This window comes from Theropithecus gelada, chromosome 2 (genome assembly GCF_003255815.1).
Source record: "Theropithecus gelada isolate Dixy chromosome 2, Tgel_1.0, whole genome shotgun sequence".
Lineage (NCBI taxonomy): Eukaryota > Metazoa > Chordata > Mammalia > Primates > Cercopithecidae > Theropithecus > Theropithecus gelada.
In genome coordinates, this window is record NC_037669.1 from 186,218,953 (window position 1) to 186,241,415 (window position 22,463).

The 22,463-nt window shown below is 37.1% G+C and overlaps 1 protein-coding gene across 12 annotated transcripts in view; it reads left to right on the forward strand.

The window, feature by feature from the left end:
• TP63 (tumor protein p63) overlaps positions 1-22,463 on the forward strand; it is a 263,807-nt gene that overhangs the window by 137,864 nt on the left and 103,480 nt on the right. For 7 of the 12 annotated variants that reach the window (XM_025377204.1, XM_025377209.1, XM_025377210.1 and 4 more), the window contains exon 1: positions 19,046-19,225. The exons of the other annotated variants lie outside the window; for them this stretch is intronic. In XM_025377204.1, coding sequence (XP_025232989.1) covers positions 19,184-19,225 — 42 coding nt within the window. In that variant the 5' untranslated portion in view covers positions 19,046-19,183. Of the gene's footprint in view, positions 1-19,045; positions 19,226-22,463 lie in introns of those variants that run through there. 12 annotated transcript variants of the gene reach the window in all.

Genomic DNA, 22,463 nt, shown 5'->3' on the forward strand with positions numbered 1-22,463 from the left:
ACATTTATGATAAAGCTGAGACAAATATATATACACATATATACACATTTATATAGGTATATATATTTATACAAATATATGTATTATACAAATATATATGTATATACAAATATATGTGTGTATATATTTATACAAATATATATACATATGTATGTATTTTTATATATACGTATATATATACACGTATATATATGGAGGATGAAAGCACTGATCAACTGATTGGCCTTGAAGATACCCTCACTTTCTTTAATTTTCATGATTGCCTTCCTGTTAATGTCACAGACTCTTTTTTAGCCCTCCTGAGTTGAATATTTGGGCACACGTGACAGTATACATACAACTCGTGTTTGAATAAAGGTTTGTTTGGTTGATTGCCTCGTTATCTGAGAGTGAGATCTTGGCTCTCATTTGGCTAAAGCAGTAAATGTCTGGGCAGTGTCTGCTAATCAGTAGGTCAGTTCACATCAACATTCAGCAAATTCGTTGATTGATTCATTTATTCTTAAAATATGTTGAAAATTTCCTACGCATACGACCCTGTTTAATATTTGTATGATAATCTAATGACTTTAGTGTAGATATCATTCTCAATAGGATTTGATAGCATATTGGAAACTGCTGAGCATGGCAGAGTGATAAATTGTGCTTTTGTTTACATGACTAATTGTAAGGGTTTGGAAACACTCCTTTGATGTACTAAGAGCAGCTAATGAAGACAGTTAAATAAACAAACCATTATGATGAATCTAGGAGTTCATATAGACATTCTGCTAATTTGCTTCTTGTCCCGGGCCCAAAGTTGTATGTATGTCTTCCCAAGCATAACAACTATTTTACATTTAATGGAGAGCTAGTTTGTTTTCCTTCATAACTTAATGCTCTATTCACTCACTTAGAATGTCACTGCTCAAACTGGCTTTAGAGATTAGCTACTAGCTAGCTAATGCTTTTACCAATAAGGAAACTGATGCTCCTAGAAGTGAAGTGATAAGCCTTAGATCACATTGCTAATTGGTGAAGGAGTCAGTCTAGAATCCAGGTCTCCTAATTGTTTCCGCTATACTATGATGCTTCCTTTAAAATACAGGCTAGATGCCTGTATAAAATCTCTTGAAACTAGCTCTATATTTCACCAATCAGTACACACCAACTTGAGACTAGCAAACTTTTTTGGTATGTTCCATAGTTGCTCTCACACTGTCATTTTGCCTAACAGCAGCTCATATCTACTAGGAGAAAGTATCAAGGCTTTTCCTATGATGCGTTTCGTGGTTACTCATTGCTGTTTAGTGCCTAGACTGCATCATGTTTAATGGAAAAGTAGACTTAATTTCTGTCTCATTTTCAAGAAATGTGCTGTAAGAGCATGCCAACCCCAACCCCTTGATAATCTTGTCTAACAGCGTTGGTGGTGTAATGAATTAGTCTTGCACGAGTCTGCTGCTTCTAGAGGACTAAGCAGGGGATCAAATCCTCCCTTTGTAGTGAGGCAAGCTGCCAGAGAAGTGATTGATATTGCAGACAGACTTCAAGGAAGAAATAAGCAGATAAGTGGGGTAATAAGTAGATAATATATTACTTTCCACTTAGTGTCTTTTATCTGAGCATCTGAAGGCAGCTGTATACTTAAACATCAAGGCCCCTTAGTGTAAGGAGAAAACGGGGTCTTTCCTTTTATTCTGTGGTCCTCCATAATCAATAAATCAGTGAAAATGTTTCCAAAGAAAGATCAGCACTAAAGATTTGGTTTTTGCCCTTTCTCTGTGAAGCTAAGGCACCAGGATATGAAGCAATAGCTCTAAAAGTTATCTTGATCTTGATGCAATGTTTTGTATGCACTTTCTCCTACAATGTTTGGATCTGAAAAAAGAAACTTCTACTGTACCAAGTAAGGCATTTACTGTCTTTTTAATCCCTTCTGATTGTGTCAGACTCATTCCCTCTGAGTAATTCTCATTCTTGCATTTATTTTACTCCTCAAAAATTTCCCTTGTAAATCTTATTTTAGGTCAAAGTCCTTAGACAGTAAATCTTTCAGACAGCTTCAGGCCATTATGGCTCCAAGAAACCATTGTGAAGTGAAGTTCTGTTTAATAAGGTTGATGGACCCTGTTAGAGATCTCTCTGAGTATGCCTTCATTAATTTTGTACACATCTTGTTAATTTACACAAAGAGAGTAAGTCGCCAAGCCAAAATTGTTTCCTTTTAGCAGACCATGACTCAAAATTCAGAAGCTGATTCCTAGGAGAGTTAAAGAACAATACTGGCTGCCACATTTTTTTTAGGTAACTTTGCTCTTTAACAGAGACTAGAATAATTTTCTAGTCATTAAATCACCAAATATAAATAACCAGTGACCTTACAAATATTGTTTAATCATCCTCTCCATCAATGGCTTTTTTTTTTCTAATTTATGTCATGTGAGAGTATTTGTTAAATCATAGAAAACTTTGAGATCACAAAGGTCATCAGATCTAACCACCCATTCTGTCTGGGCTTTAACTCTATCATTATAATATGCAAAGGACTGGCTTATAATTCCCTTAGGAAGTAAGAAAACACATATCCATGTATTCTGTCCTTTGAAGATCAGAAAATATCGCTGAATATGAAAAAAAACACACCAAGTTCTTGGCTTCATATTTATAGTTTGTCTAAAGAAAAAAATTGCTTTCTTCCAACAAACTGCATTTCCTTTAGGGCACAAATTTTATACTTGGAAGAAGATTTTAAAAGAACTATGTGTAGCACCTTTGCAACCATCTTTCCTTGTGATCAAATACTTTTGTGAGCCGATAAGTCTCAAGTCGAGATAATTAAAGATAAAATGTGACAGGAATTGTATGTGCATCTGTGTTTGAAGGGAGCCTTGCAGTAAGAGAACATAAAGATATATGCATCGCTGTTTTGGTAATCTCCATATAGTATTGATTATAATCTCATGTTTTTTCCACTTTATAAACATTTCATCTCATTTGACAACCCTTACAGTTACCTGTGAGATGATGTAGGTGTTGTTATCCCTATTCAATAACTGTAAAAGCAGTTTCCAATTTTCCCCAAGGCTGCCAACCTAGAAAGTATCAGAACCCAGACCTTTTGACTGCAGCCAAGTATGGGAAGTGCTTTCAAATAGGGCATCAGATACAGCAAATCATCTGTTACTATGAAGTGCTATACAAAATGTTAGAACTGTTATCGAATATATTCTCAAGACTTAGGTCCACAGTTGGCCATTGAGGTACAAATCTTTTCCTATAGAAAGGAAATTGACAGCCAGTCGCAGTGACTCACACCTGTAATCCCAGCACTTTCGGAGGCCGAGGAGGGTAGATCACAAGGTCAGGAGTTCAAGACCAGCAGCCTGGCCAACATAGTGAAACCTCATCTCTACTAAAACTACAACAAATTAGCCAGGCATGGTGGCAGGCAGGTGCCTGTAGTCCCAGCTACTTGGGAGGCAGAGGCAGGAGAATCGCTTGAACCTAGGAGGCAGAGGTTGTGGTGAACCGATATCATGCCACTGCACTCCAGCCTGGGCAACAAGAGTGAAACTCTGTCTCAAAAAAAAAAAAAAGAAATTGAAAAAAGTCATAGAAAAAAGTGATTTGCTGTTATTGAGTGTTATTGAGTCCACTGTGTTAAGTTTTTTACAACTTCAAACTCATTCTCCCTCAAGTCAGTCTTACTTTCTTTTCCTCACCCCAAACCCAGAGGATTCTGCCTTCTTGCTGGGTTCTAGATTCTACCCTTTCAGTATAAGATGAAAACCACCTTCCACACAGCTTCCTAGATCGTAACATGTCATGTTCTCTCTCTCCTTGTTTTGACTTAGTTTTGTCTTTCTATTTGATTGGGGGTACTCTTTGGATCAAGTTTTTTGTAAAGTACCTTCCAATATACTTGAGCAGCTATTATACTTCTCTGAATATCATAAGCATCTTGTCCTCATTTCTTTTTAGTGATATCTAACCTTCTATCTCTCTTTAATTCACACATTTTAAAATATCTTCTTTAAGCCCCAAATATAGAAGTGAAAACTTTTCACAGAGAGAAAGAGAGGTTACCTTTTACTACTACCTTAGTATGTTCATTGGAAACCTGTAATAGTCACCAACACTTAACCGAATTTAAAGCAGAAATTGGGGCAGCCCAATGGGATGACTGAGACAAAGTTTTGGTACACTTGAAATATAAGCCTTGGGCCATAAACAAAAATATATGTAGTTCTCATTGTTAAATGTAATGAGTAATGTAATTATTTCAAATATGGGATGCAATCCTAAGAATGAGGAGAGAAGGAGAGCCACTTGACATTTACAAAATAGTTGCAAATTTGGGAGTCTGAGGCAGAAGGGCTGCTTAGCCCAGGAGTTTCAGACTAGCTTGGGCAACATAGCGAGACCCTGTATTTAACAAAATATAAAAAATAGTTGCAAAGCATTGGGACACTTATTTTCAATCTTTGGATTTCATGTTGTCTCTCTCTAAATGAAAATGTGTGGTTATATGATTTCTAAAGTCTCTTGATGTAATATTCTTTAGTTTTATTTTTATCATTGCTCACAATTACTGCCCATATTATTACCATAAGCCTGACATTCGTTTTTATCCTTTATCTTTGAAACACCATGTTTCGCTCCAGAGACAGAGACAGAGCCCTTCCTCCTTTCTCTTCTTGTCTTGCTGGGGCCTAAGAAGAGAAAGGGGCACTATTGTTATGGGTGAATACATGTAGAGTCTTAGGAAATAATGAAGAAAGGATTTACGAGTGGATGCTTAACTGATTGCTTTCTATTAAAGGCTCACAATCCTATAGAAGAGTAGCAATGAAGAAATGGATCTTTATGTTTGAATTCCTAAATTTATCCTGAAAACAAAAGCCAGCCCCTGCTAAGTTACAGTCCTCCAAAGCTAGGGATCTGTTAGGAGCACTGGTTTTGCCTTACAGACCTAGATGTAAATGTTAGTCTCAGATGGGCAGAGAGTTGAACTCTCTAATTAGCCCTGCAGGTCAGTCTTGAAAGAAATGAGAGTGTAGCATCCAGCAATTTAAAAAGGCATCCTGTGCAATTGTTTACTGAGGGTCAGAGGGCAAATGCTGTTGTGACAGTTGGGTGGACTTGGCACACTTCTCTACACAGGATAAGAGCGAGAAGAGAGGTTGATGTTGATCTTTGGTGATAGCAATAGCAGAAGACAGTTCTCCAAATTCTAGGGTCTTTTAAATATCCTTTCAATTCACATGAAAGGCTTCCATTTGTAATCCAAGGAATTGAAATATCAAGTCATAGGAAATAAGAGGTGATCTAGCCCATAACTTTATCTTCAGGGAAGATAAGTCATAAAATTTTCTGGAAGCTTAAAGCTGAAGTATATTTCTCATGTTTACTTCAAGTATGAGAAGGATACAGGTAATTCAAATCCACCACAGTCTTATTCTAACATGTCTTTCCTACTCTGTCTTCCATCTCCTGTCGTTCCAGGCTCACCCAACTCACCCTGTTATTTTTTTATTTTTATTTTATTTTATTTTGAGACAGAGTCTTGCTCTGTCACCTAGATTGCAGGGCAATGGTAGGATCTCGGCTCACTTCAATCTCTGCCTCCTGGATTCAAGCGATTTTCCTGCCTCAGCCTCCTGAGTAGCTGGGATTATAGGCACCTGCCATCATGCTCAGCTAATTTTTGTATTTTTAGTGGAGATGGAGTTTCACCATATTGGTCAGGCTGGTCTCAAACTCCTGACCTCAGGTGATTCACCCGCCTCTGTCTCCCAAAATGCTGGGATTACAGGTGTGAGCCACCATGCCTGGCCTCACCGTTATTCTGAATGCATAATTTCATGTCTCTGTCTTTTGTCCTATGCTGTTTCTTAATTGGATTCCTAAATGTCTATTTCCTCTTCCTGTTCTATTTTCTTTTTACCTTATGGATTCAACTCCTTATCTCTTCATGAAGAATTAATCACTCCTTTCTCTCTGCTCCCATAGAACTATGTCTGTAACTTTAACTTACTTAGCATTCATTTTAGTTACTATTTCACATGCACTTCACCCGACTTTGTAAACATATTAGGGTTTTTTTTGTTTTTTGGTTTTTTTTTTAAGTATATGTCTCCTATACTAGATGAGGAAGTCTTTGGACAGATGCTGAGTTGTCGTCGTTGTCGTCTTTTTTTTTTTTTTCCTTTGAGTCAGAGTCTTACTCTGTCACCCAGGCTGGAGTACAGTGGCTGAATCTCAGCTCACGGCAACCTCTGCCTTCCGGGTTCAGGTGATTCTGGTGCCTCAGCCACCTGAGTAGCTGGGATTACAGGCATGCGTCATTACATCTGTCTAATTTCCGTATTTCCAGTAGAAGTGGGGTTTCACCATGTTGGCCATGACTGGTCTCGAACTCTTGGCCTCAAGTGATCCACCTGCCTTGGCCTCCCAAAGTGCTGGGATTACAGGCATGAGCCACTGTGCCCGGCCGAGTCTTATTCTTCTTTAGGTCTTATTGCAGGATAATGTACAATAAAATATTCAGTTAATGTTTGAAAGGAAATGTGCTTGTCTACATGTGTATGTGGGAGAAATAAAATGGTCTCTAACTGATGGCCTCTAACACCCCTTCTAGTATTAACATACACTGAATGGATCTATGGTTTGATGTATCAATAAAATAAAATCAACTAATTTTTAATCAGCTATTATTTACTTTCGCCTTCACTTTTTTTGTCTAGATTGCCTGTAAGAGGATGCAAAACTCAAATTTGACAATCTTTTCTATTACATGAACCAGTAAACATTTTTTATTTTTTCCATTCTAGAGTCATAATGGAATTGAAAGTAGAACTTGTCTGATGGGTGAGGATTGTACATGGGTTTTAGTTTGCTCAAGTAGTCTTCTAGTTAATGATCATGACCAAGAACTTATTATTGTTGCTACACAGGAATTGTAAGAATGTGGATATTTTGAGGAACGAGTTAGGATAAAAGAAGCTGAATATATGTTTTAAACAGATGCTTAGACTGAAACATCAGTTCCCTTTTTTGTCCATAATCTTATAGATCTGGTCACACCACTTACATTGTTATCAACTCGGCCCTTTAACTTTGTAGCTTAAATCCCTTACCCCATAGAGAAACTATCTGCATCACAAAACCTCAAAAATCGAAGAAATACTTAAAGTAGAGAATATAAGTAAATGAGATGGGTGTAATATTACCATTTCATTCACTTAGCAACTGAGTTACAAATAATTCCTTAGCTTTATTTTTTTATTTTGCTGAAGCCAGCTTTTCCATAGCTTGTGTGTGTGTGGATGTGTGGATGTGTCTTTATGTTACTTATAATGAAGTCTGACTTTGCTCTGCATTTCTTTTTGTGATTTAAATGCAACATTCATACTGAGTTCCATTTGACGAAATGATTTCATCATTATTACGAGGCTATAGTCTTTAGTTTCCCTTTACTTTTAAGCAACATATATATTAACCCTAAAGTAAATTGCCATCTTTGCTGGAAATTACCTATATTTTTAAAATGCATCACTCCTCTTGAGTCTTTTTTAATCTCTTTGTGACATTATTACAGAATTGTCTAGTTCATGATCAATGCAGATAATGTTTTCTTACAAAATCAAACCAGCAACCTCCATAGGCCAGAAGATCTGGCTTAACCACCCGGGTCACAGAGTCACACCTACTTGGTTGCACCACTTTTTAATCGACTTGTGAATCAGGCTTGGGAAAGTGGAGTTAAGTCAGTTCATTGTGTCTGTAACAGTAGGAAGCTCAGAATACCAACATGTAGGGGAAAAAGCTGCAAAGAAAATCCACGGGAGCCATTTGTGTCCACAGGACCTCTCAATTTCCCTTGCAGAGCATGCAAATAAAAAAGGTGATTTGCTCTGATACAGAATTCCTGCACAATGTTCAGGCATGCGTGCAAGACAGTAATCTCTTCTGTGTCAGAGTAACCTGTGTAGCACAGGGAAGCATGAAATTTGGAGCCAGCAAACCCGAGTTCCAAGCTCCAGCCTTAAGTATAGTTTAGCGTATGAACTTGAGTATGACATTTAACCCCTCTAGAGCCTCATTTCCTTATCTGAAAATGGAGGACAGTAAGACTCTGCCAACTTCACAAACTTATTATATGGATCAAACCAGAACAAACATCTCCCAAGCAGAATGTGAGTGCTTACTCTGCCTACTTTCCAAGCTGCAGGAAATATAGAACTAAATTGGGCATTGCCCTTGCTCTCAAGCTTCTATTTCAGTGTGGGATTCATGAAAACATAACTAAAAGGCAATAAGATCAGATCAACAATAATATAGGTATCCCAAGAATTAGTAAAATGTTAATGGAGAGAGCAACTGAGTGCCTAGAAAAGACAAGAAATTACAAAAAAGGCAAGAAGACAGATCCTAGCAAGCACAAGCTAAGTACATAGAAGACACTCAACCAGTGTGGAGTAAAATGGAAGTAGCAGTTATGTGGGTGTTAAAGAATGTGTTTGAGTTTGCCAGTTGGAGATAATAGAGGAACCAGGGTCTACAGAGCTGCCAAACTGTGAAATATAAGAGATGTATGCTTTGTAAGCTGCAATGCGGGATACATATCCTTAAGGTCTTATTACCCAGCCCCAAATCACTACACCCTTCTTTGTCCACTAACAAGACTTTTTCAAAAGAAGTACTCAAGTTAGATCATCCTAGACAGAAATATAGAATACTTTAAAGCTAGAACTGATCATTACCTTCTTATCAAAATATTTTCTTGCACTCTTGAAGTTGGATTTGGTTTTTCATTTTGGAAAACAATTTCCTCCATACCTTACTTATAGGCCCCTATTTCCTAATTCTATGTACACTTAACTCTCTTCTGTACTCAGGGTCACTGGGACAAAAATGACACAAGGAAGGCACTTATTTTTATGTCTTTATTATTGTTTTGGACTAAGATCTTCTACACCCCACACTTAGAGTGAGTGGAAATTGTTGCCAGAGACAGGTGCTTTTTCTCCCATGGCCTGCTGTCACAGAAGGAAGATGACACCAGTCTGGTGACATTTGTGCCTGGGAGAGCTGCCAGTCCATGCTGCTTCCCCAGTGTTAAGAAACACTATGGTTTGTCATACCTAAATTACTTCCACCTCTCTGCTGGCGGTGGCAGTGATGTCAGTTATCCTGGATCCAGTTAAGGTTTCAGTCTTTCTGTTTTCCTGATCATGTTGACTCTCTTCTTCTTCTTAAAATGCAATTTTTCTTGTTTTGTGTTTATGTTAAGGGCTATTTTCTGCCAAACAGACATTATCAAAGCAGTTGCACAGTGAGGGACTGGCGTCCTTCAGAAATGTAGAGAAAATCTGAGACTGTCAGGCCCAGAAAGAACTTTAGAAATCCCACAGGATTTGGCCAAGTCTTTGTCGTACTTGCAAGGGGCTGAGAAACAGACAGACTAGATAGCTATGTCAAGGCCTGATAGCAAGTCACAGCATGAAACAAGTGGACCTTTAAAAAATATAGATAGCTACAGATACCACATTTACATACACCATTTCTGTATACTTAGGATTTAAGGGTAATGTAATCCTGAACAGTATAGCAGAGAGGATTAGTGAAAACAGGGTTCTCGGACTGGCTTATCCACCCTCGTGGTTTATGATGCAAAGGTGGTGTGCATACTGGATGGGAGATTCACAGGTGGGATTATCCACGGGTTCCTGATGTCACAAACCTGTGACTTCTCCTATTTTCTAAAACAACCGTGGCTACTAGCGGACACATATGCTGTAACTAAAGGTGCAGACCAGCAGCAGTTAAAACCAGAGACGGACGCTAGAACGCTCTAAGAGCAAAATACAGTCCCCGCCCCACTTGGAGTTCATCTAGGATTCCACAGTAAATACACCTCCTTTCTATTTTGCCTAGGGATTTTTCTTTTTTTCCTGGAAAGGGTGGAGAAGATTTACGTAAGAAAGCTGAGTTGCCTCAAAATACAGCCTCCAGAAAGAATGAGGCATCTCCTGCCCAGCCTATTATTCCTGCTGAGGAGAGAGAAATTGAGGAGCTAAAAGTGAAGCCTAAAATTGCCAGGGCTGAAATCTGGGTAGAAATCAACTGGTCTATAAAATTAGCTGCCTCACTGGCCCTTTAGGGCGGAAATACCACGAGGAACAGACGTCTGATGTAAAGTTGAGAGGGAAGTTGTGTTGTCTTCGTCAGTAGTAAATCAAATCTAGGTTGAATAGACAAATGCCATCTCCAAGGAGAGTAGGATCACAATTATATAGGATGCCGAATATCTAATAACACTAAATCCAATTAACAGCTTGAAAACCTGAAGCATGGGCAGGGGAAGTGTCTTGCTTCAAGTAATGTAATGAATTTACTGGCAGATGCAGAACTTAACCCAAAATTCATGACTCTTAGAACAGTGCCCGGCGCGGTGGCTCAAGCCTGTAATCCCAGCACTTTGGGAGGCCGAGACGGGCGGATCACGAGGTCAGGAGATCGAGACCATCCTGGCTAACACGGTGAAACCCCGTCTCTACTAAAAAATACAAAAAAACTAGCCGGGCGAGGTGTCGGCGCCTGTAGTCCCAGCTACTTGGGAGGCTGAGGCAGGAGAATGGCGTGAACCCGGGAGGCGGAGCTTGCAGTGAGCCGAGATTGCGCCACAGCACTCCAGCCTGGGCGACAGAGCGAGACTCCGTCTCAAAAAAAATAAATAAATAAATTGAAGAAAAGGCCGGGCGCGGTGGCTCAAGCCTGTAATCCCAGCACTTTGGGAGGCCGAGGCGGGTGGATCACGAGGTCAGGAGATCGAGACCATCCTGGCTAACATGGTGAAACCCCGTCTCTACTAAAAATACGAAAAAAACTAGCCGGGCGTGTTTTTTTCTCCAGCCTGGGTGACACAGCGCGAGACTCCGTCTCAAAAAAAATAAATAAATAAATAAATAAATAAATTGAAGGAAAAAAAAAAAAGAAAGAACAGTGCCCTTTCATGCATGACCCTGAATGCAAGAGGGGTTTCGTTTTTATGGTTTCAAGGTAGAATGAATTATGGAAATCTGGGCTTGTGTTATAATATATCCCAGTGTGGAATCAGAAGGAAAAGTGATGTGTTATGCAATGAACTTGAGTGAATACTTATTCATTATCCATTCAGAAAAGAGACAAACTCAAAATCAAATAGGTGAAACCCAAAGCCCAGGTTTCCTGATGTTGATTCCAGAGTTCTTTCCACTGTTCCTTGCCGGCAATTGACTGCGTCTATGACCATTTGCCATGGTGGCAGCTGTACGGAGGACGTGACAGTAAGTAGGAGGGCCAGGGACTGAAATATATAGTTTTAATCAGTCTATTCAAACATAAGACAATCCAGTGCTTTAAAAAATAAGAATTTATAGGAGATATTTAGTAGCCATCTTCAGAAATACACATATTGATAAATACAACAATAAAAGATACTGACATTTATTTGGAATCTATCATAAACTAAATAGTGCCATAGGGCTGATTAGGGAAGTTAAATGTTATAATGTGAGGTGATATTTTGCTTTTAGAGATGAAGGTTCAAAGAAACTCAACACATCACTATTCAAACACAATGTAGTTTGATTTAAGACCTTCTCTTTCCAAAGTAGACCAGCCAGTGGGAGTACAGGTGAGTATGTTTATTTTAATGAATAACGTATAATAGCAATAGGAGGAACTTAATTTTGTTGATGAGTTTTTACTCTATTTTTTAAAATATTTTAAATAATAGTAGCTGCTAGTGCTTGTACTAGTGTTGTAGTGAGGTGAGCTCTGTAATGCATTGTTGGCCTAAACATAAACAGGTATCCTGTTTGGAAATTAATGTATCTATCAGGCTTTAAAATATTTTTGTCTTTTAATTGAATAATTTGCTTATAGTAGTGTACTTTAATAAATAGTGTAATAATTTTTGCTTTATGATTATAGTGGTGAAGAAAAATTGAAGCAAATTGAATTCCCAATTAGTTGGAAATAGCTAAATTAATTCAATAACTATGTAGCAGTTTAATTTTTTAATTTTAAAATTTAATTTAATTTAATATAATGCATTTAATGACCTGAGAATGTACTCATTTTAGCAGATTAATTTCAAAAAGTAGGTATATGCATCTGTGTACACAGATACATATATACATACTTAACAAAATATATCTTTAGTATTCAGTATGTGTACAGCTGGTAAAACACATACTTATGTGTAATATGTATCTCTGGAAGAGAATAAACCAAAATGCTAATGGCGTCTCCCTGTAGTTTCTAGGATAAATGACTGCAATTTATTCCACACAGTGTGTATTTTCTGTATTTTCAACACCATATTTGTAATCTAAACAAACACATGTATTTTTAAAAATCCTAAAGAAGTCAGTTTTATATAATAAAATAGTTTTTATTTTAGTGTATATAATACTAAGAAGAAAAGCAATTTGAAAATATTTGATGAATCTATTAAAGGGTTAAACCTTTATTAATAAAGAAGATACTACTCCTTCAATGGAGCAGGGATTGGCAGTAAGGCAAAATATATTAACAGGCCATTTAAAGGAGAAATGCAGAGGGCTAATGAACATATTGAAACACATGAAATATCACTAGCAATAAAGGGAATTAATATGAAAATAAAATATTTTTTTATGTATAAAGTTGGAAAAGATAATCCTCTCAGTGCTGTGATAGCCTCACTCAAATGTAATCTGTTGCAGTCTTTTTGGAAAATAACTTGATACTATACCCACGAAGTGACTTAAGTCCATAACATTTGACCCAGTACTTTTAGTTGTAGGAATACTTAACCAGGGAAGATACTCAAAATATTATAACTAAAAAAATTATATTGCATATGATCTCAATCTTGTTTACATACATAAACATAGGAGGAAGACCATAGAAACTTTTAATGTAATTCTGAGAGTTGCACTTACAGTTGATTTTCATTTTTTATTTGTATTTTACTTTTTTCTTCTAAATTTCACACTATTTTTGTAATCTAAAAATTTGAAATCTATAATGCGAAACAATATGAGGAGAGATTATCTTATCTCTGTACATTTGTACATCTATTTACTTGAACTGTAAGTAAGGCACTATCTAAATCCAGGTAAGTGGTAAAATACTGTTGTTATTATAATCATAGCATTGGCTATATGGCAAATGAACTGTAGGACATAGATGACATTGAAGAAGGATAAATACAGGAGTGAGGGGGAAAAGTAAACATGAAGATGTAATTTAACCATGAAGCATAGTGTTTTCCAGTCTCAAAATACACAGATTCAGATCTCAATTCCATCGTTTAATCTCTCTCTGCACTTCAGTGTCTTCATCTGTAAAATGGCAATGAACATAGTATCTAAGGAATAATTTTATGAGAATTAAATGAGTTTGTTATATGTAAAGTGCTTTGAGTACCTTAACCATAAAAAGTGCAGAGAATCTAAATTCTGTCTACCATTTTATCATTTACTTGAACATGTATACAAATAAAAAATTAAATCTAGAATACACTGTAAGATTTAAGACAGAACTCATCTCCCCTTCTATGCCTATAAGACTTACCCATTTTTCAGAACTTAGCTGGTCATCCTCAAATGGATGAGATCTTGTTTTGGAACTTAGCCTCAGACTAAAAATTGATGTGTTGAACTAATTTAGTGGCCTTTAGTAGCTTCCTCAAATGCTAATTCTTATCACCTATCTGAGGCAGGAGAGGAAGGTAAACACTTAATTCACACAGTATTAGAAATTTAAAAGTTACTCAGTGTGTTTTGTAGATCATCCTTCAAAGTAATGGTAGCTGATATCAAAAAGATTTCACTGGTTTTGTTTTACAGCTGCCTGGAAAGCCCCACCATTGCTTAGCTTTCACACATGCTCTAAAAACCCCAACCTCTCTTGACTATTACAGGTTTTTCATGCTGACAACTTTCCCTTTTCACAAGTAATTGTTGAGAGCTTGAGATACTGAGCTTGAATTGAAAGCAGTATTTTTTCTCTCTTCTATTTTAATTAGATGCTATGCTTTGATTTTTATAAGATGAAAAGGCATCTCTCTGTTAAAAAGGCATCTCTGTGTGTCTGTCTCATAGTAAATGCTTTGGGTAAATACTCTTCTGCTTTCTATTTCTCTCTTATAGAATTATAGAACTGTTTAATTCAGCTAATACTCACCGAGCTTTTGGAGTACTAAATATGACATGATGAACATAAATGTATTCTGACTTCAAAAACTTCAAAATCTTGTTGAGGAGACAGTTAAGCATACAACTTTTTGCATTAAAAGGTAGAATTTTATTACTGCTTTTATTTATATTCATCTAAAATAAGAGAAGATTTAACTTTAGGGATTTAGAGAAATTCAGAGAAATTGTTTAAAGAATCTAAAAGTATTTGAATATATCAGGAAAGCAAATGAAGGCATTCCAAACTCAGGAACCGGATTGAACAGGACAAAAATAGGCAGCTGGGGTCCACATTTGCTAAGCAGAGTGGATTGTAAGGAAAGTGAAGCTGAAACGGTAGTTTGGGGCCAGATTTTAAAAGGCCTTGAATGCCATTGTAAATAATTTGTTTGGTCCTGTTGGCACTGGGACACCCTGAGGAGGGACATGATCAGAGTTGCCCTTTAGGAAAGGTGAACTGATAGTGAGGGAGCTCCAGCACGGAGGAGAGAAAGTGGAGACATTGCTGTGTATTCCTTTTTTGCCCTCATTCAACATTCAGGTATATATATACACACACACACACACACACACACACATATACACACACATATATACATATACCTATACATACATATAGGTATATGTGTGTGTGTATGTGTATATGTATATATGTATATGCATGTGTGTGTGTATATATGTATATGCATATGTATCTATGTATATGTATACACACATGTGTATATATACATATATACATAGATACATATGTGTGTATATATACATATATGTGTGTGTGTGTGTATATATATATATATATTTTTTGAGATAGAGTCTCGCCCTGTTGCCCAGGCTGGAGTGCAGTGGTGTGATCTCAGTTCATTGCAACCTCCGCCTCCTGAGTTCACGCCATTCTTCTGCCTCTGCCTCCCAAGTAGCTGGGACTACAGGCGCCCACCACCATGCCTGGCTAATTTTTTAGTAGAGACAGGATCTCACCGTGTTAGCCAGGATGGTCTCGATTTCCTGACTTTGTCATCCGATTGCCTCGGCCTCCCAAAGTGCTGGGATTACAGATGTGAGCCAACGCGCCCGGCCGCATTCAGGTGGATTTCTTATTAAAATGTAGAAGGATTATCAGCCCCCTGTATCTGCTAGTTCTGTATTCACGGAATCAAACAACCATGGATTGTAAATCAGGAAAAAAAAAAATACAACAAACAAACCAAAAATATACAGTATAACTATTTAACTTTTTCACATAGAGATGTCAAATGGAGTCATTGACATTGGTATTTTATGAAAATGGCATTTCAAATCTGAGAAAAAATATTCAATAGATAATAAAGATCAGTTCTCAATGGGCGAGAGTAGATTTTCCTTTGTTTTTCATACAGACATATATTCTGGAAAGTTAAAAGATTTGCATGTGAAAACATTCAAAACTCATAATACTGTAATATGGTTGCAAAATTTTACATTGGGCTGGGAAGGGCCTTTCAAACTATGTCTGAAACACAGTAAGTCATCAAAGAAAAAATGGTAAAGTTGACTATGGAAAAATTAGAATTTTCCTACACCAAAAAGCAAACTGTAATACTGTATGCAAGTTTGAAAGACCAGACATACCTAAACACACACACACACACATACATGCATGCACAAATACACAAACACAGGAAAATATAGCACTTATAATAAAAAGTTGGATGTTAGAAAAGGATATTCATCAAAATGTTAGCATTTTGTTGCTTCTGGAAAGCATATGCTTCGATGTGACATCTTGGACTTCTGTTCCCAAAGCTGTGGGTTCACAGCACTGGCATTTTTACCCAGGGGGCAGTGCTGACCCCTAATTCTGAGACCGTGGAGCTAAGAAGTCTGAGGAAATGCCTGAGAAAAGGCAAGAGCTCTAACTAGAGTTGTTCTAACTACTGAGGACTTGGGGCATTCACTTAAAACCCTTGAATTTGTTTATTTATCTGAAAAACGTAGATAATAATACTAGCCTACACCACTAGGTGGTTAGGAAAATTAATGCATGTTACTAAACCTTTGAGATCCACGTATAAGCATTTTTGTTTATTGAGTGCAGAGAATTGTTACTTCTCTGTAACCTGCTTAAATCAATGCATGATATTTACATCAGCTCTTCACACTAATTCTGAAATCAAACATCAGATATACTTTTATTAGCTCTTTTATGGAAATGTTTGTGCTGAGTTCAAATGTACATGAACCATTAGCTAATTTTTCATTGTGAGGATACCTTGAAGCAAAAAATACGACTTTCCACCAATATATTGTTCCTTTTTCTTTATGTCATTTAAGTATCTTAAGTAGCTGTGCAACTTGACTACTTCATTTGTACAATATGGAGATGAGCAAATTGAGGGACAAATAAATATCCAAGTAAAATAAGATGAATATCCTCTAAATCACTTCCCTGATTCTGGACAAAAACAGGCTCTTATCTTTGTAATGGTCTTTAGAAATCATTTAGCTCTGCCCCTCATTTCACAAATGAGGAATCTGAATCCAGAGTGGTTAAGTAACTTGCCCCAAGGGCACAGAGCTCCTATCTCCTAACTCCCAGTCCGGTGTTCTTTTCTTCCAAAATACTCAAAGCTCTCAAGTAGCCACAGTGGACATATTGTCTTAGATTTTGTCCAGAATCTTTGTAGATATGTTAGAGACCGTATCTGAATTCATGCTGATAGCTGAGGTGGCACGTGGAAAGAATCTGACTTTTCCATCCATCAGATCTTGCTGGGAATCTTTTGACTTCGTGAAAAATGAAGTTGTTTACATTTTTAGTGGATATCAATACTTGAGACCTTGAGCCTTAGATTTGGGTATTCAAATGGCTACGTGATCCCATTAGTGTAAAAAACAATTCAGTAATGACTTTTGTAGGCAGTTGTGCTAACAGCATTTCCTCTAGATCATTGATTCCCAAGCATGAGTCATACAGAACCGCCTAGCAAGCTGTATAAAATCCAGTTGTTGGGGCTGTAGCCCTGCAGAGCCTGATTCAGGAGATCTGGGGCCATGTCCAGAAATCTGTTTTTAAAAAGCACCCTGGATGATTTTCAGGATCATCCAAGTTTTTGGGCCACAGGAATCATGCACACTTTTAAGGGAGCAACCATCTGCTTTCTACTATTGACTCTTAAGCTGTCAGTAGGTGTAAAATTTAAATACATTGTACAAATAATTATACTGAATTTTGTAAGCAGGTTTTTGGGGGGTTTTTTTGTTTTTGTTTTGTTTTGTTTTTCTTTTTTTTTTTTTTTGCCTCATAGCCAGTGCTCATTTGGTTAATTACAGGTAGAGAGAGAGATCATTCTTCCCAATGTATGTGTGAAGAAATGAATGTTTTGTCTCATATAAATTTGTAGTGTTACAGAGTACTGTCATATTCTTGCATACTCAAGATCAAATTATATTATGGGAGTTTTTTGGTTTCTGTTTATAAAAGAAGGATGCACTATTACCAGAAACCTATGGGTCTTATATATCAGCCAATGGCCATATCATCCTTCAAGTGCATAAATGTTATGGATGCAAAAGTAGAAGTAAAGGGGAGGCAAATCGGAAGTCGTGAACGTATTTGCAAACTTTGTTTCTGAAATGTATGTTCTAATCTCTTCTGGCTTCCAATTCTCTTCTAAATTTTGTGTCTTCTAAATTTTATAAGAAATCGCAATATTCACTTATAGTTGTCTTTGCCACTTACAACTTTTCAAGCAAAATAGAGGAAACTGTGTTCCTGAGTGGGGGCTGTAGGATGATGTGGAGAAATCAGTCTAACTGAATTACAAATACTCAGCAGTAAAGAGAGTCTTTTAATGAATCACATGGTAACCATCAGGGTGCATCTCATCTCCACCACATCTTCAAACCAAGGCCAGATTCTGCATGAATGTTGGCATGTATTTAGGTAAATGTATTTTTAAGACAAAAGAGAATTGCTCTCTTATGCTTTAATACTTATTCTACTCATCGTTTACATAGATGCATCATGTACAGTAACCATTTTTATTACCTATTCACACGCAAAGATATTAGTAGAAACTGGGTACAATAAAATAGAGAAAAGAAATATTCAAATATATAAGGGTTTTGTAAAAAAAAAAAAAAAAGGACATATTTATCAGGATTCCTAATTCCTGTACATAATATGGATGTTTGCTTGTTTTTATAAGTTAATGGGACTGGTAGTTTAAATTGTTATTGAAGCATGCTCAAAAAAATCAGATAGCTTATTTTGTCATTGAGTGATATGAAACCACTGGCATTTCTCTGGGGAAAATAAGTTAAAAACTCTTTAGCTACCAGGCAGTGGGTTTTGATTTTTTTACATTGATTAAATGTAACAGTGGATTTGAGTTCTCTCTCCTAATTTCTAACTTGGTGTATTCATTCTTGAAACCTCAAATCTAGATTTAAAAAAAGAAGCCTTCTAAAAGTTTTCCTGAAGTTTACTTTTCAGTTGCAAAGAGTAAAATAACTTTCTGAAATGCCTTCTGTAAATCGTGGTGGTGGTGGTGCGGTTTGTTTGGGGAGATTTGTTTTGTTTTTAAAAGAGAGTGCACTTTCTTATGAAAGAGACAGGGAAAGTTTTACCTGTCTGTCTCCTGGGTTTTTTTTTTTTTTTCTTTCTTTCTTTTTCTTTTAAAGATTGGTGATAAGGAATTCTAACTACTTAATGAGATGGGAGAGGCCTCACTCCATTGGAGTGGAGGAGTCCAGGTGGAAGTTGATGGATTGGACAGGTAAAGAGAAGAGTCCCGCCTCCTCATGCCTATAGTTGGGTATATATTAGGAAACCTTAAATTATGTACAGAGAGAGAAAGAGAGAGAGGGACTTGAGTTCTGTTATCTTCTTAGTAGATTCATATCGTAAGGGTCTCAGAGGGGGTGGGGGGGTTGGCAAAATCCTGGAGCCAGAAGAGAGGACAGCAGCATTGATCAATCTTACAGCTAACATGTTGTACCTGGAAAACAATGCCCAGACTCAATTTAGTGAGGTAAGGATTTTAGATTTTAGCACTCCATTTAGAGATGCTTTTTAATTTTTATTATTTTTTAAAAGACTTACATATTTGTGGTTCTCGGTCACCCAAAGTAATGTTTTGCAAATTGTATGTAGGAATCTCCTTTTCTTGGTTAATGTTTTCTGTGGTGGCTGTAAGATTTTTTTTTTATTATTATTATTAAGTAGGAGATGAAGCAGTAGGAGAAGATGAAAAAGAAAAAAAATCTGGATGACATTATGTATTTGAAAAAATAATGTTCAGGATTTTATAAAGTCACTTTTTATAAAAACAGACTCAGCAGATCACACTCTGCTGGATACATTGCAATGAATCCTATCATGGGTATTCACGTACCAGTAAGAAAAATTAGTTGACTGTGTCTTAACTTCTTAGCATAGGTCTATTTCCAGACTTCATCCTAAAAGCAAATGAAGCTTTTTTCAAAATAATCAGGTGAGATTTTTTAAAGCCATCTTCATTTTTAAGTCTGTCAATCCAGAGACCCACCTAAATCCAGAAGGGACTGTAATAACATTTCTGTCGTCTGGAGGGTGACTTGTACTTTCACGTGTGATGACAAATAAAGTTATTTTGGAGCGATGCATTGTTAAATATTTATACATGCATGTATGTAAATGTGTATTACAGCATATAGGATTTTATTGAAGGAATTGATAATTTGCATTTCTGATCTTTTAGCAAGTTTGTCTTAGGTATTTAAACCTGTGCAAAGGGATTAAAAAAAAAATCCTGAAGAGACTGTAAGGCTTTGAGGAAGTTTCCTAAGGTTGAGGGAGGTCTAACAGCAATATTAGTTTACATTCCTCAGAATGGGCAGCTGTGTTGACACTAATCAGATTGGGTGGGGGGTGTTGTGGAGAGAGAGTTCGGTGTTTCAGATAAAAATGCTTGCAGGTGAGTGCTTGGAAAAGTGGACTAGAGTACTCAAATTGAGCTCCTTAAAAATCAAAACAAAATGCATAGTATTCCGGTGCAGACCGCAAGAGGAAGAGTGGAGCAGAGGGCTGCTAAGCAGGCCTGTGCTATCGTATTGACCACACTATTGTCTAGACTCCTGAACTGTGTAAATACAACAGGGGAAATATCGAGTTATCTAAAGAAGGAAAAGGAAGTGCCTATTTTTCTTCAAAACATTCAAGCAGGCTTGCTTGTCCTCGGTAGAAAAACTTGAGTTTCTTGTTTTGCTGTAATATTGAAAGTTAGCTTAAAATGTTGCCAATTTGTTTTTAAATAGAAGTAGCTTTTAAGATCTTCTTGATTCTATTGGATCCAATTTTGTCCAGTTTTAATCATTCAGAAAATGATCCATCCATCATGTCATACCTGAGTTTGTCTGTCTTTCATGAACTATTTCACATACAGTATTTATAAGCCGCCTAGGATCTTGTAAATCAAATGGGAGAAGCAAAAGTCTTCATTGATATCTCTAAGTGAAGCACAAGGTTGATGTAAAGTGGCAAGAAATGATTATTTTTTAAGTTAAATATAATGTTGTGAAAGAAAGCAATTGCATTCATGTTGTGATTAGAGGATATTTGTAGAAATTATTTCCTTTTATGGAGGCAAAAGAGTCATGTTGTATGTGAGAATATGGCATGCTTATGAAAGAAAATAGTTTTATACACAGGTTTTAGTTTTTCAGAACTTCAGGTAAATATGTAATCAAGAGCTACAAAAGGCATCGCTTGTCTGTTTTCTATTGGAATGCCGCTAAGGTCGACAAAAAATATCTGCAAAAAAACATGGCCGCACTTCCCTACCTTTCTATGACTTTTTGCATATTGCCTGCATGACTTTCATATCCTTCCACCAGTGCATGTATTAGGTCATAATTTCATGGCTTGACTTCCATTCTATTACGTACAAACAGCTCTCTTTCTATTCAGGATTATGCTTTCATATCTAGTCCTCTGTAAAAATTCAGTGCTACATCTGAGTATATGAAATGCCTGGGACCACATGGCTCTGAGAACCATACATTTAATATAAAAGTTATAATGTGTGGGGATTTATGTGTATTAGTAACTGTCAATACAGAAAAAGCAATCTACGGTTATCACACAAGAATTGTTAAACACTGGGTAGATTAAAAATGAAAAAGGCATAAAACTTTCTGTAAGAGTGAAAATTATTTAAAAACTGTAACCCATTCTTTGACTTCAAATAAATGTATAGTAATTTGCTAGCAATTTCTTTGAATTGGTAACTCAAAAACGATATAAGAACACTGCTCCTTCTCTACTGCTTCTTCCATAACTTTTGAATTCTTCCCCAACCCCTAGCAGATCTGGATTTGGGGGAGCTGCTAATTAATAGGAAAGGTTCCAGAAGGGAGGAGAACATGAACAGGATATAAGAGGCAAGGCTGAAGGCACTACCCTTGGGTACAGTGGAGAGGCCCCAAGCAAGCTCCACTCCCCAGTGCCAGGCTAGGAAAGACAGAGCCTCTGGGAACGGTCTCAGACTTAGAGAGAGAGAGGGCCAAAAGAAAGGAACTTCTTCACAGAGCAAGTTTTAACTTCAACGTTCTGGAAAAACAAAACAAAACAGGGCTGTGTGTGTAAGTGTGTCTATGTGTATGTGTGAGTGGGAGGATCTGAAACTCCTTCTTAGAAAGAGATATTTACTAAAATTCCTCATCCGGGGTGTTACATGATGAAGGAAAGACACTTTGGTAAATGGGTTACAGTATTTTAGAACTAAATGGGAAATCAAGGTTCATATATGGAAACACCTCATTTTACAAATCAGGGTTAATGATTTTTCTTTCTGTAGTTGAGAGAGCTGTATGTATATGATTGTGTTCCCTTTACTCAGCCACTTTCTTTTTAATACCCAGGAGAGATGGGATGATTCATAGTAGGCGCTCCAAAAAAGTTTCCATGAAGAACTGTTGTACAAAGCCAGTGGAATGCAAGAAAAAAAGTGTGGAGGCAGCAGGGTAAACTCCCTGTAGCCCAGGTCATTCTCACTTAATTGATTTCTGTGTCTGCTTGGTCTAGGAAAGAACATCTTTCCTGTCCTAGTACTATTTTTTTTTTTTTTTCCGAGACGGAGTCTCGCTCTGTCTCCCAGGCTGGAGTGCAGTGGCGCGATCTCGGCTCACTGCAAGCTCCGCCTCCCGGGTTCACGCCATTCTCCTGCCTCAGCCTCCCGAGTAGCTGGGACTACAGGCGCCGCCACCTTGCCTGGCTAGTTTTTTGTATTT